Source organism: Theobroma cacao, chromosome 10 (genome assembly GCF_000208745.1).
Source record: "Theobroma cacao cultivar B97-61/B2 chromosome 10, Criollo_cocoa_genome_V2, whole genome shotgun sequence".
Lineage (NCBI taxonomy): Eukaryota > Viridiplantae > Streptophyta > Magnoliopsida > Malvales > Malvaceae > Theobroma > Theobroma cacao.
The window spans coordinates 13,752,570-13,766,613 of NC_030859.1; the positions used below are offsets into that span (position 1 = coordinate 13,752,570).

Below are 14,044 nucleotides of genomic sequence, written 5' to 3' on the forward strand. Positions count from 1 at the left end.
AAGTTTATACTTCAACGCGATATCATCATAATATTTAAATATTTACTCACTCACGCTAGCTTTATTTAATAAAGACACGCGAGCTCCATTAACGTCATTTTTCTCCGAAATTTCCTTGTTCTTCTTCTCCCCCACTTAGATTGACCATATACTCCTTCTTCATGGAAAATTTCGACACTGAATAAAATATCAATATTTTAATATTATTTTATTAATAAAATATTATTTTATTTCAAAATTTTTGTCACGACTCGGAACTCCCATCGAGCCTGTGACAATCACCGCGAAGTCTGGTCAGACATTCTTTACCCCAAATGCTGACCGAAACCTCGCAAGGCTTTTGTATCAGTTTTCTTACCTCCCCTGTGATCAACAGTAACAAAAATCGTGTTTCGAAACAATATGGACCATTTTCCCATCCAAAAACAATGAAACTTTATTTCTGCCTCACAGGGGTATTTTAGTCATTTTTTTTTGAAAATTTTGAAATCTGTAAAAATGTACTATGTAAGTGGAAACACATATTTCATGATTTAAATTAAATTTTGAAGTCTAAAACATTCGTTTAAAGTAAAATTATAGCTATTTGAATATAATAAAAATATTAAATAAAATATTCTATTTCTTAAAACACAATATTTTCAAAGTCTTCTTAAAATAACTTTTATAGAGTAAGAGTAAAATAAATTTATTCATATAGTAATAAAGATAATTAAAGTATGAAATTTTGTTTACAGTGATACGTGGGCCCCCAACTGACCAAGAAGGTGTAGGGCTATGAACCTTTACTTTCTAGGATGCAACTTTGAGATTAATTCTCGTCTTAATCAACTATCAACAAACTGTCCTGAGCTTGAAAAATGGATAGGAAGAGGGGTGAGATTACATAATCCCAGTGAGTAAACAATTACCATCAAAAGCATCTAAAGCCAAGTAGACGGAGATAATATAAAAACGTTATATCTCAATAATGTTCATAACGCAAAATCCGTTTCAATCTATACCAAACAATTTCTTTTCATCAAAATTTCCCGGCTTATGAATTTCTTAAACTTGGCCCCTGCCAGAATCATTCTCGCGGGTACCTTCGTCAAGGTATCTCACTGAGACCGCCAAGGCTGTTAAAAGTCCCATACCCATAAACATGTTTTCACATCTGACACACAGTCATTCCTTGGCGTTGGCTGAGTCTCACTCTCACGTGGTGGTCCAAACGTGAGGTGCACTCAAATCTTACCTCAGGAGATACTTTATCCAACATCTCCCCCCGAAGGTAAGTATATAATTGGATTACCGTGCCCCTCTCATAGGCAGTCCACGGAAACCCCCACCACTGCAGTGACCGTTTAATATGCCACCAGACCTATAAAATTTTTAGTAGCATAATATGGCGAATAAAATTTAATCCAGTCTATCGAGACCAATCCAAAACTATTCATATATTTCATGCCAACCCCAAAAATTTAGCCATCATGCTACCATAGTGTCATAAGCTACAATTTTAATAACATATAAAATCATAAATTCAACACAGTCTCCATATACTCAATTTTCCCAAAACAATATTTGATTTCAAAACTAGTATAAATCTCATTTTTATTAAAAAATATTTTAATTGGAAAACATAATATTTTATAATTTAAACTCACCATTCAATAAAAGCATCAAACAAGTATAATTACTCTAGATATTTAAGACGATAAATTGTCCACTCACAGTATTAGGAGTATAAATACTCCTATTTCCAGTCCGCGGGTAAAGTCCTTTACCCGTATCCAATGGCTCACCACCTAGCCATAATCCATGACACATATTCGAATTAAATTGTGTCTAATAGTCATAAGCTATTTCAAGCTCGATATATATGCATGATATGAAATGAAAAATGCACGGGTAGCCATCTAGACTCGGTATCGGCCTAAGTCGATTTTTCATTCGATAAATTGGCCAATGCGTCCAATTTCACTCCAACTTGCTCCATTTCTTTTCCAATCCCTCAATTCACCAAACAAAAACTAATTAACACACAATTAGGTAAAATTTATCTTCACTTTCTTCTTGGAACTTTCAGCCAACAATGGTACACTAACTCCGTGATTATTCCTACTTAATTTTCTCTCCATAATTCATTAATTCCTACACCAAAAACTATTATTTCTTAATCAAATCACCTAGAATAACGTCCCATTCTTCCTCATTATTCACTTAGAGAATTCGGCTATTGATGGGCACCAAACCTTTGGTGATTTTCTTCACTTATTTTCATGTTACACATCATTAATCACCTAAAAACACTAACATACCTAAAATCAAACCAATCCAAGATCATTCTCTCTCCATACCCATTTTGACCAGCCATGACTTCACCATGAAAGCATGCTTTTCAACCATGGAAATAAGAAAATAAAGCATGGGTATTGTAAATCTCAAGTAAAAATAAAGAATTTTCACTTTACCTTGCTTAATTCCTTGGATTTTCACACTTTCTCTTAAATTTTCTTGGCTAGGGTTTGTTTTCATTCCTTTCCTCTTCACTTCATGCTTTGGCCGGCCATATGGGTGAGAATAAGAGAGTTTTAAATAGATTTTACAAGGAAATTCTAGAATGATCCAAGCTTGACACATGGCATGTTTCCATTGGTTCATGTGTAATACTTATCCATTAAGCAATCTCTCTCCACCACATAAAATGTTTCAATTATCTACAATGTAAAATGTTAATGGCTGAAATCCATGAGCATGACAAGTGTTAGGTGGTGTAAAATTCCAAAATTCTAACTTTGCCCCCGTAAACTCGTAAAATTATTGTTTTACCTCTGGTACTCAAAAAATGTCAGAATTTAAATTTTTCACCTCTCAAACTCAAATCATACTCCAATGAGTCAAATGTGATCAAAATCTTTTTTAAAAATTCCCATTTTGTCCTTAGGTGACAAAATTACCCTTTTACCCCTAGAACATGAAAATTCCAAATTGACTCCAATTCAACCCTCAAACTCCAAATCATCATTTTAAGTCCTTCTTGAATTGTGAAACTCTTAATTTCACCTTAAAATTCCTATATGAACTAGTTCGAGGCTTAATCGACTTAATGGTACCATTAGGGGCAATATCATCTTTTAACTATTTCTCGAACTTCCTAAACATGCAAATATTTTATTGAGTATGTAAATGACGTCGTTAATTATTTTATAGAATAGGGTTTGATAATTTTCCACTTATCTCCTTAACACCAAAAATGTCTTATTATGCCTCAATTCACTTCCGAATTACTTTTTATATCGTTAATTCATCCTCAATAAAAAAATATTATTAATTATTATTGCTTCACGTGCGGAATATTTTACTCTAAAATATTCCCTCCATCCTTCATCACTTTTAAACACTCTATTAACCTCAATTGGCATCCGGTAAGTTTTATTAGCCAACATATCAAAGTACAGGGTATTATAGTATGCCACTGCCATTCAAATGGAAATTAACTCAGTCTCTTTCCATTGAAGCAAGAGAATTAATAATAAGCTTGAAACCTCCAAGCTGATAAAAAAGGGCAGTACTTTATACATTGAAGACATTATAATTAGGTTTTTTAATTAAAAATTATTACGTTATTTCTTCAAAGCAGCAAATTTTAATAGAAGTAATGCTAAAATAAATGCTCTCTTATTTATTTTAAGTATGTAATTATTTATATTAATGATTATCTTAAGTCAAGATCACATGTTATTTTAATATAAAGAATCTCATGTACAGACCCCTTCATAGTGTGACTCTCGTCTAGGTATTCTGGTGATTTTAGAAGGATATTTTGAGTTTTTCACATCTCTCACTTTTTTTTTTTTGTTTTCTGTTCTCAGGGCTTGCCATTTGTGCTTCTTTGCTTCCCTCTCCCTTCGTTTGCCATTACGTTTTTATTGGTATTCAGTCACTTTTTGACTGTGGTTTGTTGGGTATTCGTAAAGTTATCTCTCGTGAATGAAACTAAGCCCATGATTATTATTGTACTGGCAGGAGCCTTCATGTTCATCACTCCAAGACCTTATTCGGTCAGATTTTAAGGACTTCATCATTAAAAATTTTGAAATTCGGTTTGTTTTATTCTACATTTGCGAGGTCTTCTACCACTAAGCTTTCCAATTTTTGCAAGAGTTTAGTTTCTATCAAATGTGGTCTATTGGCATTTTTTATTTGACTTAGACAAAGTCTTCTTCTTTCTTAATAATCCCATAAGGACTTCCACCTTATTGTCGACCAATACATTTCCAATAAGGAGCAGTCTACTTCCTTGACAAATATTCTCTCTTCCTTGACGTCTAATAGATTTTTCTCTTCCATGTCAAAAACCTACTAATAATTAAGAAGTAAAAGGCTAATTATTTTTAAGAAATGTTATTTCCTTTAATATATATCATGACAATTATTTTTTATAATTAATCTATCTGTCATAGCCATCAAATATATGTGTTTACCTTTCTCATTTTGAAATTTATGTTAATAAATTTGCAGCCAACTAAAATTTGCAAAGATTAAAGACCTTCAAACTTCGAATTGCCCCAGTCTTTAGGCACATACAAAATTTAAGATGTCTTAATTTCATTGAATGATCAATGTTGGCCATTCCCATTTCCAAAATGCTATCGACTTACAAAGTCTTTTCCTTCATATTTAGGGAGGTCATTTTATACAACAAATATTTAGAAATTTACCTTTAAATCATATTTATTACTACTTTCGAAAAATATAATAACATATAAATTTGAATTTTGAACTTTTTTTAGAAGGGTAGGAAAAAGGGACCTCTTCATTTGGATAAATAAATGTAGAAGCATACTTCTGAAAGCAATCCATTGATCATGATGAAGAAGTCAAGTTGATAACCGTAGATCCAAGCTCCAAAACCAAACTGAAAATTAATCTAGAAAATTGTATAGAGACAAGTAATAGAATTAACTTTAACTATAATCAAAAAGAAAAACAGAAAGACTGTCCCTTTTTTCCTGTAATTATTTTGTCAGAAATGACTTATTCTAATGGACTAGACTTTAACTATAATCGAAACGGAAAATACAAAATCTCTCATGATTAAATTGCCTCGAAAATGCAATATTAATGCATAAGATTTCACTTGATAACTTCTCATCTGTTATATAGAGCCTTGATTCCTTCAATATCATCCCTAGCCAAACCCTTGGATGTTCCTGCCGTGATGCTTGGGTACATAATGGCATTCTCAATCGAGCTGTGACTCAAACCGAGAAGGTGTCCAATTTCATGCAATGCAACAGTCTCCAAGTGCATAGTGCCTGGCCTAGCACTTACAGACCATGTTTCATCTGCATCATAGTGGAATCTTCCAATAGTTGGTGCGAAAGCATGAGCTAATGTTCCACCAGGGCCGTCGAAAGGGTTTCCATCTCCATGATCTCGACGTTGGAAGCCAATAGTGATATCAGCATCTCTATAGTTGTCAATCCTCGAAAATCTGAAGTGTGTATTTGCAGCCCATGTTTGGAAAGCTCCTGCAACGGGGCTCACAGCATCGGCACGAGTCCCTGGAAGAAATGCATAGGTGAGATGGGACTTGGAAGGTGGCCATCTAGGGCTTCGTGGGAAGAAAGCATAGTGGGATACTTCATGGATAGATTTAGAGCCTGCAGCTCGGTGGGGCTTTTTCTTGCCAGAACGCATCCCAGATGTACCATTGATGATATCTGCTACCCCACATCGAGGCATCATCATCTTTGATACTGTCTCGGTGTCCAAAGCTCCATTGGAATTCAAATGGAAATTTAGCTGGTAAGTTTTGATGGCAGACTCCAGGAGATCATCGAAATCATCATCATTGGCATGAGTTTTGTTCTTGCTATAGCTCAAGTAACCGAATTGTTCGAGATACTTTTTGAGCTTACGTATGTCTTTAACCTTGTCACCCTTGTGGCACCCTTGGAGGTGCTTGAGAAAATCAAATGGGTATGGCTTTTTGTCTTTTGAGTCTGCTAAAGTAGCCTGAAACAGCAAGGGAAGGACAAGGAGGGTGCAGAATGACAAGAACGAAATTGCATTGTATGCCATGATTAAGCTACAGCTTTCTAAAAGCTTAATTTCTTGGGTAGATATGGCATTTGCTCATATGCTGTCCCTATTTATAGCCATCTTACGAGAAATCAAAACAAAAAAGAATTAAAGATTGTGAACACGAGTCTTTAGTCAGTCTTTGTTTCTAATATGAGTTTACTTTCTAGATCTTGTATTGTACCTAAAGACATGTGAATTCAAAGTGGAAGAAAAAAAGCCTAGTACATGGCCTAATTTCTCTTTGAAGAAAAAAGCTACACAAATCATTTGACTAATTCTCAATTGGTAATTCAGTCTAATATTTCATTTCCAAGAAGGAACATATTTTCCACATTCCCCCACCTGCAAGTCAAGTTACAGTTGCTGCAATGCATAATTCACCTAAAAGATTCAAGGTGAGTATTAATATTGGTGAATGCAAACCATTTTGCTTAAGAATTTGGTTTTTGAAATTTAATTTTTATTTTCTCATCTTTAACGGAAAATCTCACGAACTTGATTCGGAAAATTCTTATTCAAGTTCTATGGTTGATGTTACGAGAGTAATTCCTTAATATTCTTTTTGATTGTCAGTTTTACTATTCACATTTTCTTATAAACCAAATAGAATGACAAATAACATTTTGACTAAATCAACTATTAGTAATAAGGATTTATTTGACTCAAAATAAAGTATAAAGATTTATTTGATTCAAAATAAAAGTATAAGGATTTGATTGAACACAATAAAACTTGAAAGAATCCAAAATTCCTTTGATCTGAAGTGAACCAGCTCGAAGTGACCCGACTCAATTGTCACCGCTAATGATACCAAAGTGACCCGACTCCCAAAACAAGCCACGTGTTCTCCGTCTAGTTTTCTCTTTGTTGCATTTAAATGTGATGCTTCACCTGGTATGCAACTTTGTTAATTATTTATAAATAATTAATAAATATTTAATTAATTAATATTGGATATTTTGATGATATTTCATAATTGAATAATTCAAAACATTTGGATAGGATATAAATTTAAATTAAAATAAAGATTATCTACGTAATAATCTATTATATTTAAATTTATATAAAAATTAATTACATTTAAATTTAATTTATTTAAATTTAAAAAAAATATCTTATCTCTATATCCATAACACATCTATAAATAGTGAATAGGCATATTGATTTTTTTACCTAACCAAGAGTGAATGTGAGTTGTTTTGTAAATAAGAAAAACCAAAAACTCTTTTGTGTCTTTTTTTTTTCTTCATTTTTAAGGCACCATCTTCTAACAATGAGAATGAAAAGATCATTGTATGCATAAAGAAGAATTCCTAAGTTAAGCTTTTTCAATTAAAAAGAAATGAAATATTCATATGAAAAGATAGCCCACCTCCCAACACTATTGACACCGATAAAGACCCTAAAACAAAGGGAATTGCTACACTTCCTTTATTCTCAAACTTATAACATAATCGAAAGAGAAATCAAACACGAATTTATCCTTAACCCTTTAGAATGTGGACTTTTCTTCCAATCTGGTTTAAGTTTGAGAGGTCGGTCATTGGAAATTTATGCAACACAATTGATTTATATTCTTTTAAACCCAAACTTAAGAAAGTTTCCTTTTTGACTATTTTGATTTCTTTTTCTGGCTTTAAGGAGAAAGAAGTCAGTCGATAAAAGAGGCCTCTATTACACCATCAAATCCTGCCATGGCCAAGCCCCAATGTTGCTTCTGTATTTGACCTTAAAAAGCCAAACTAATTATCTCTTTTCTTTGTCAGTAGCTTCTCCCTCCACATCCAATTCTTAATCCCATTAAAAAACAAATATCTGTTGTATTATTTTCTGTGGTTTGCTTATTTCTGCAAACTAGCTGATGGAAAAATTATCTTGTTTCATTGCTGTTGAAATAATTGTTTTCAGTCCGTGCCTTTATGTGTTTAACTGATTAAAACTAGCTTGCTGGTAAATCTTAGCAGATTTCTCGTATCCAAACAAAGAATAAAATTAAACACCACCAAGCTTAAAAAAATAAAATTAAAAAGTTTTCATCCTATAATTTATCATTTCATGGTAAGTCCTAGATTCCTCAACATGATATCCTTAGCAGTAAATAATTATTTGCAATAGCACGTCCTTTAGCCTACGATCTAGCAACGACTTCCTATCTTTGTCGTCGAGCCTCAGCTTGGTAATGACCCCCTTGGACCGGTTGATTCCGCCATTCACGGTCGAACTGTTAACTTTCTCGCATTTAATGCACCCACTTGAGCCGATTAACTGAGCCACTTGGCCTTCGGTCCTTCGTAGGTCCCACGAAAGACTTGGACCTCAACGTCCTTGCGGACCGGCACTTGGACCCCAGATTGGATGAGAGTAGTGCACTTATAAAGACGCGGCGGACCAATGCAGGTGTCGTTAAATGGTGCTTGCCATTCTTGCGCCAAGTGGAAGAGACTCGTGGTTTGTACTTCATTTCTGCTATCAGGTGGTGGCTATAGTTATTATTATCTACTTTACACAATACCATATGTCACGGTATTAGTAAAAAATGATATATATTTATAACTGTATCATGTTTGATTAATTATTAACAGTGTATCATATAATATACCATATATATTTATGATACTGAGATGTATAGTATGATATAATTGATATATTTTTTTATAAGTTTAATTCTAATTAATTATTAAAAAAATTATTTTTTATTTGTTTTTTGAGTTGAAACATGAAAATTTATTTTTTATGAGTTTCAATATTTAGATTTTAAACAAAAAAAATGCTACAAAAAACATGATAAATGTTTTTATTTTTAATTTAATAAATTGATAGGAAAGTATTTATTTTATTTAAAAATCTATATTGTTGAGGAATATGTTAAAAGTTTTAATTAAAAAAATAATCATCTTTTTAATTTGCATCTTATAATCTTCAATTCTATTAAAAATTATATATTTTTAAATTTTTTTCTTTATTTTTCATATATAAATATTATTTATAATTAATTTTTTTAAAAAAAAAGTCATATCTATACATATATAAACAGGAGCAAAGCAACCCATGGACTAAAAAAGGTCATATCTATACATCGAAAGCCATCCTAATTGCTCCTGACTCAGCTTAGAAAAAATCAGACTTTAATACTAGAAATCAAGACAACGTTTTCCAGCACATCCACCACACGGCCGGCACAAAAGAACCATTGTTGCATAACTACCTATCTTTGTGCAACTCAAAAGTCAAAAAGCGGCAGCCTACTATAAAATCACAGCCGTCCAAGACAACTTTTATTCTTCATTGTCCAATCATGGCTCCCCAAATAACACCTTGGCACGTAGCAAACAGCAACTTGTGAAGCATTCACACGGTCCCCATAAATCTGCTCATGCCTGTTGTTATTCCACACCATTGAAGTAATTCATAGTGGATATATGCCAACTGACAATATCACACAAGACTAATGGGAAAATCTCTGTCATCTTTCCTAAACTTGAAGATCACACATAAAACAGCTTTTCGGTAAGCACTTCCTGCTGGCCATCTCATTTCCATGCTGTTGAACATCAGAACCGCAGCTCCATCCAAGACCATGAAAGCCTCCCATCAGATAAACAAAGATCACAAAAAAGGAGCTGCAAATCACCCCCTGCAAGATCTAACGGCGCACTCTATATCTCGAACCTCCCTGGTGCTCCCTTGATGTGCTCCAACAAGGGAGCACAGCCGATTGTGAGGTGGCTGAACGCGAGGTGACCGGATTGAGAATTTTTTTTTTTTGAAAAGAGATAAAAAAAAGTTAAAAATTAAATAAGATAATTTATATAGTAGTAATTTTTAAAATTAATAAAAAGTAAAATTATCCTAAAAATATTACCACGTCATCAAATTAATAGAAACATTAATGATTGACTAATGACAAGACTTATATTTCCAGCAAAAATATTTTTTTGGATCGAACTGTTCATTTTGAAAACTAATACACCTGCGTCTAATTATAGTCAAAAGTTGAAAGATGTCAGTATGTTTTACTCATTTTTTAAAAAAACTTAACACTATTTAATTTTATTCTTTATTTAGATAAGAATATAACATATTTTACATTACAAATATTAAGCAGACACTTGACAAAAATTTGCATACCAGACATGAAAGGAGGCACAAAGAGGGGGTAGAAGATTTTTGTTCCTTAAATTCGTAACATTTATTAATTTCGATGGATTAACTCGGGGAAAATCGAGATCAACCGGTTGTGCGGTGTCTTGAGAGACTCAAATGGCATGGTAAGAGGAATGTTCTTTGGTCCAGTTGGGTGCAGGATACTAATGTTGCAGAGATGATGCCCATTTTGGAAGCAATTAAATTAGAATACTTTTCATAAATCGACCTCAAGCATAAGGCATTTTTGAGAATGGTCCTCCTCATAATTTTAACTATTTTTAACCAAGAGAAAAAAAAATTAGACAAAATTATCCTTAATGAAACTGACCCATTTACTAGGTTCTGCGTCTCAACCCGAAACCTATTAACGGGTCAAGTATGTCCTTTATGTGGACCACAACTCTTCGGTTTTCATCGAGAGACCGTACACATCCTCAAAAGCAAGTTTGCAAAAGCATTCCTCGACAGTTCAACTTTCGAGCATTTTGGCAGTGGTAGGAGCCTTTTGGAATGGTTATTATTCGCACAAAGGTAGTTCACATATTGAGTAGTGTGAGGAAATTGACATTACGCTGAGAAAGGTATAATATTATTTTTATGAATTTTTTTATTTTATTTTGAACCATGTGGAGGTTTTTGACAGAATGGTTATTGTTCATGTTTAGAGTTTAGGTTTTTGAGCATAAACCTATACATATTGCACATTCATATTGATATTTTTATTGTTTGAAATTTTTGAATATAAACATGAAGGTGGTATTGTTGGTGTTGTTGAGGTGGAAAGGTGACCGACCATGCGTGACTGGTTGATATGTATGTGTTAGGAATTCGGTTGAGGGTTTAGATATTGCGTGAGTGAGGGCGTGCTTAGGTGGTTGGCACCTTTTGCATGAGTGGATTTTGGCATGGGGTACGTTGGGGTTGCGTGATTGAAAAAGGGTTTAACTTAGCGTGACTGATTGATAGGTCATTGTGTGACAGGTTTCTATGTTATTGCGTGAATATTGTTCAGGCATGGCTTCAGTTAAGGTGTGCGTGATTCAATTAGTTGTTCTTAGAATTACGTGACTTGTTTATAAATCATTGCGTGATTTAATGTTAGTAATTACGTGACTAATTGATTAGGCATTGCATGACTATTGTTGTAATAAATTGCACGAGTGTCATAACTGCATGAAATTTATCTACATGGGTTCATTCTGTATTATATTTGGTCAACTGTAATGCTTTAATGTGTATATGTTGATTTATTTAATAATCCATACTCCACACTTGGATTAATTATTCTGTTTCAGGATGTCTAAAAACAGTTAAAAATATTGCTAGGGTTATTTTTTGAGTGAGCTTATGAGGAGGGCTATTTCTCATAAATTCTTCTAGTTTTTTTGTTAATCTACAATAATGGTATTGACATGACTAAAATGGGAATGTTATCTGTTTTATGTTGCAGATGGCCAACATAGGAATAGAGCAGGAAAACGTGGAGTCCTTGCTTTGTGTGCCGAGGCACTGATGGGGGTTCAATGCGGGCATTAACATCCACTATAAGTGGTCGCATCTGCACGTGATACATGAGATGTTGTGTCAAGCGAACGAGCTAGAAAGCTTTAAAAGAACATGCTTTGGGCACATGATGGACGTCGAGCAGACAAGAGTTTATTCTGCGCTAGTCTCGTGCACAATCTAATGCTGCGCAAAATCAACGAACCTGACGCCACGAAGGTAGAGTTATGGTTCACAATAGGGAAAACGAAGGCCTGCTTTTCAAAGAAGGAGTTCTGTCTGATGACAGGACTGAAGTTCGGTCCCCTACTAGCCTTTATTATCAATCCCTATGAGAACCTCCCTAGAGGAATTCACCTACGATATTGGGGACCTGGGAAGGAGGTGAAGATCCAACAAGTTTTAAACACGTTCAAGGGAGGACAGTTTCAGCAGGAGGGAGACGAGAGCAAGATGGCCTTCGTCTTGATCTCGACCAATGTTTTATTCGGTCAAGACTACAGACGATCTGTCGTTCCATGGTTGTTGTCGCTAGTCAAGAACATCGACAAGTGGAATGCATTTCCATGGGGCACATATGTTTGAAGTCTGACCGTGGGTTACATACTGAAGGGTTTTGAACCTCTTGTTGCAAGCGAATTAGATAAGAAGCACTACCACCTATACGGATTCATATGGGGTTTTCAGGTAGTCTGCCATAGCCTAATGTTTATCATTATCATTATTGTTTTAGCATAAGAATTTATGAGGTGACTAAAAATCTTACACCATTGATGTGCAGTTTTGGGCGTTGGAAGCAATACCTATAATCAGAAGCTTGTTTGAAAGGCAGAGGCAGTCCGAATGGGTTTGGCCAAGAATGCTTAAATGGCATTGTGACGAGAGGCCTACAGGGTTCGATGCCAATATTGCAAGTTTGGAGAGAGAGGGCAAGGTGAGTGAAGAAACCATATTTTTTTTATTTGATTAAATTTTATTTTTATTGTCATAGGGTAGCGAGGGTTATACCTAATGGCAATGTATGTTTTGGTGCAGTTGTGGGCAGTGAGGACGTTAGAGCCAACGGCAGAGGAGATGTTGACCGCATACTAGGCGGACATTGTTGTTAATATCTCCAAGGGCCAACAATACATTCCATTATGGAAGTTGGAGGGTCGCCTAGAATTCGGTCCCCAGCAAAAGAGGAAAATAATGGACCGCAAAGGGAAAAGTCCAATACAAGGAGCCGTTAAGCAGAGACGCACCGCAGACAAGGAGGTTTATTCCAATTTCGATGTTACTGAGGCATTTCATTCTCCTCTTGCAGCTGTTCATGGTGCTTCTCCTGCTGCTCCTTTTCCTACTTCTACTGTTGCCTTTCCTCTTGCTTCAGGTGCTGCCCCCCATGATGAGTCACGCAACCGGACCCTGTGTCCGTAGAAGACTACGAGCATTAAGCGAGAGCTGCAAAAAATGTGGACATAGTGGAAGAAAGACCTCCAGTCATTGCAAACGAATATGCAGATGTAGATGCAATCAATGCAGTTGGAGATTTAGCGGGCGATGCAAATGCAGATGTAGTCAATGCAGTTGGAGATCCAACAATCAATGCAGTTAGAGATCTAGTGGGTGATGCAGATGCAGACGCAATCACTACATGAGCATATCCAGTACTCACTACAAGGGTTAGAGGATCGGATTGTCAGTTGGCTGATCGACCGTTTTGAGGTATGAGATTTTATGTTATTAATCAGGTGAGTTATAACATGTACGATGTATACACTCTTCTAATGTGTTTGATTTTTTTTATCGTTTAGGGTCGAATCTCACCTCCCGATAGCCCGATTGAACATCATCCTGCTCCTATCCCATCTCCGATAAAGGCAGCCCAGCATTCTCAGCCCACACCTTCTCCCAAGGCTCCACCTCGTCCGTCTGAGGTCGAAGAGGGACCTCATTCTGTGAGAAGTGAAACTATAACTTCCTCGCGTCATGCTTTTGTCCCAACTCCAGTAAAGACCCCCCCACATGGTGAGATCACACCTTCTGCTGAGGCTCCACCTCCACTTGAGCCCAAAGATGCACATGTGATCTTGGCCAGCAAATACCTTCGAAGCTCGTGCGTTAACCCGCTATTAGTCCAACATAAAGCGAAGGACGATTTGAAGGACAGATATAAGTCGTTTTTGAAAAATAACCAAGCCAAGTATAATGAAAATAGTAGACCATATTAGGGTTAATGGTTTTAGGGTATTTATTACATACATAGACCTTTTGACATGGGTATTATTATATGGAAATTGTGAGGAATGACCTTCGTAGTAAGGTAAGTTCACTATAA

At 35.1% G+C, this 14,044-nt stretch overlaps 1 protein-coding gene and 1 long non-coding RNA gene across 2 annotated transcripts; both read right to left on the reverse strand.

Moving 5' to 3' along the window:
- LOC108663757 lies at positions 1,322-2,498 on the reverse strand. Its single transcript, XR_001929770.1, has 3 exons — positions 2,457-2,498; positions 1,717-1,790; positions 1,322-1,363 (listed from the first exon to the last, which is right to left on the reverse strand). It is a non-coding gene; the product is annotated as an uncharacterized LOC108663757 (long non-coding RNA).
- LOC18586793 (metalloendoproteinase 2-MMP) lies at positions 4,885-6,100 on the reverse strand. The gene has a single exon (XM_007010351.2). The coding sequence runs from the start codon at positions 6,070-6,072 to the stop codon at positions 5,137-5,139; it is 936 nt and encodes a 311-aa protein (XP_007010413.2). The 5' UTR covers positions 6,073-6,100; the 3' UTR covers positions 4,885-5,136.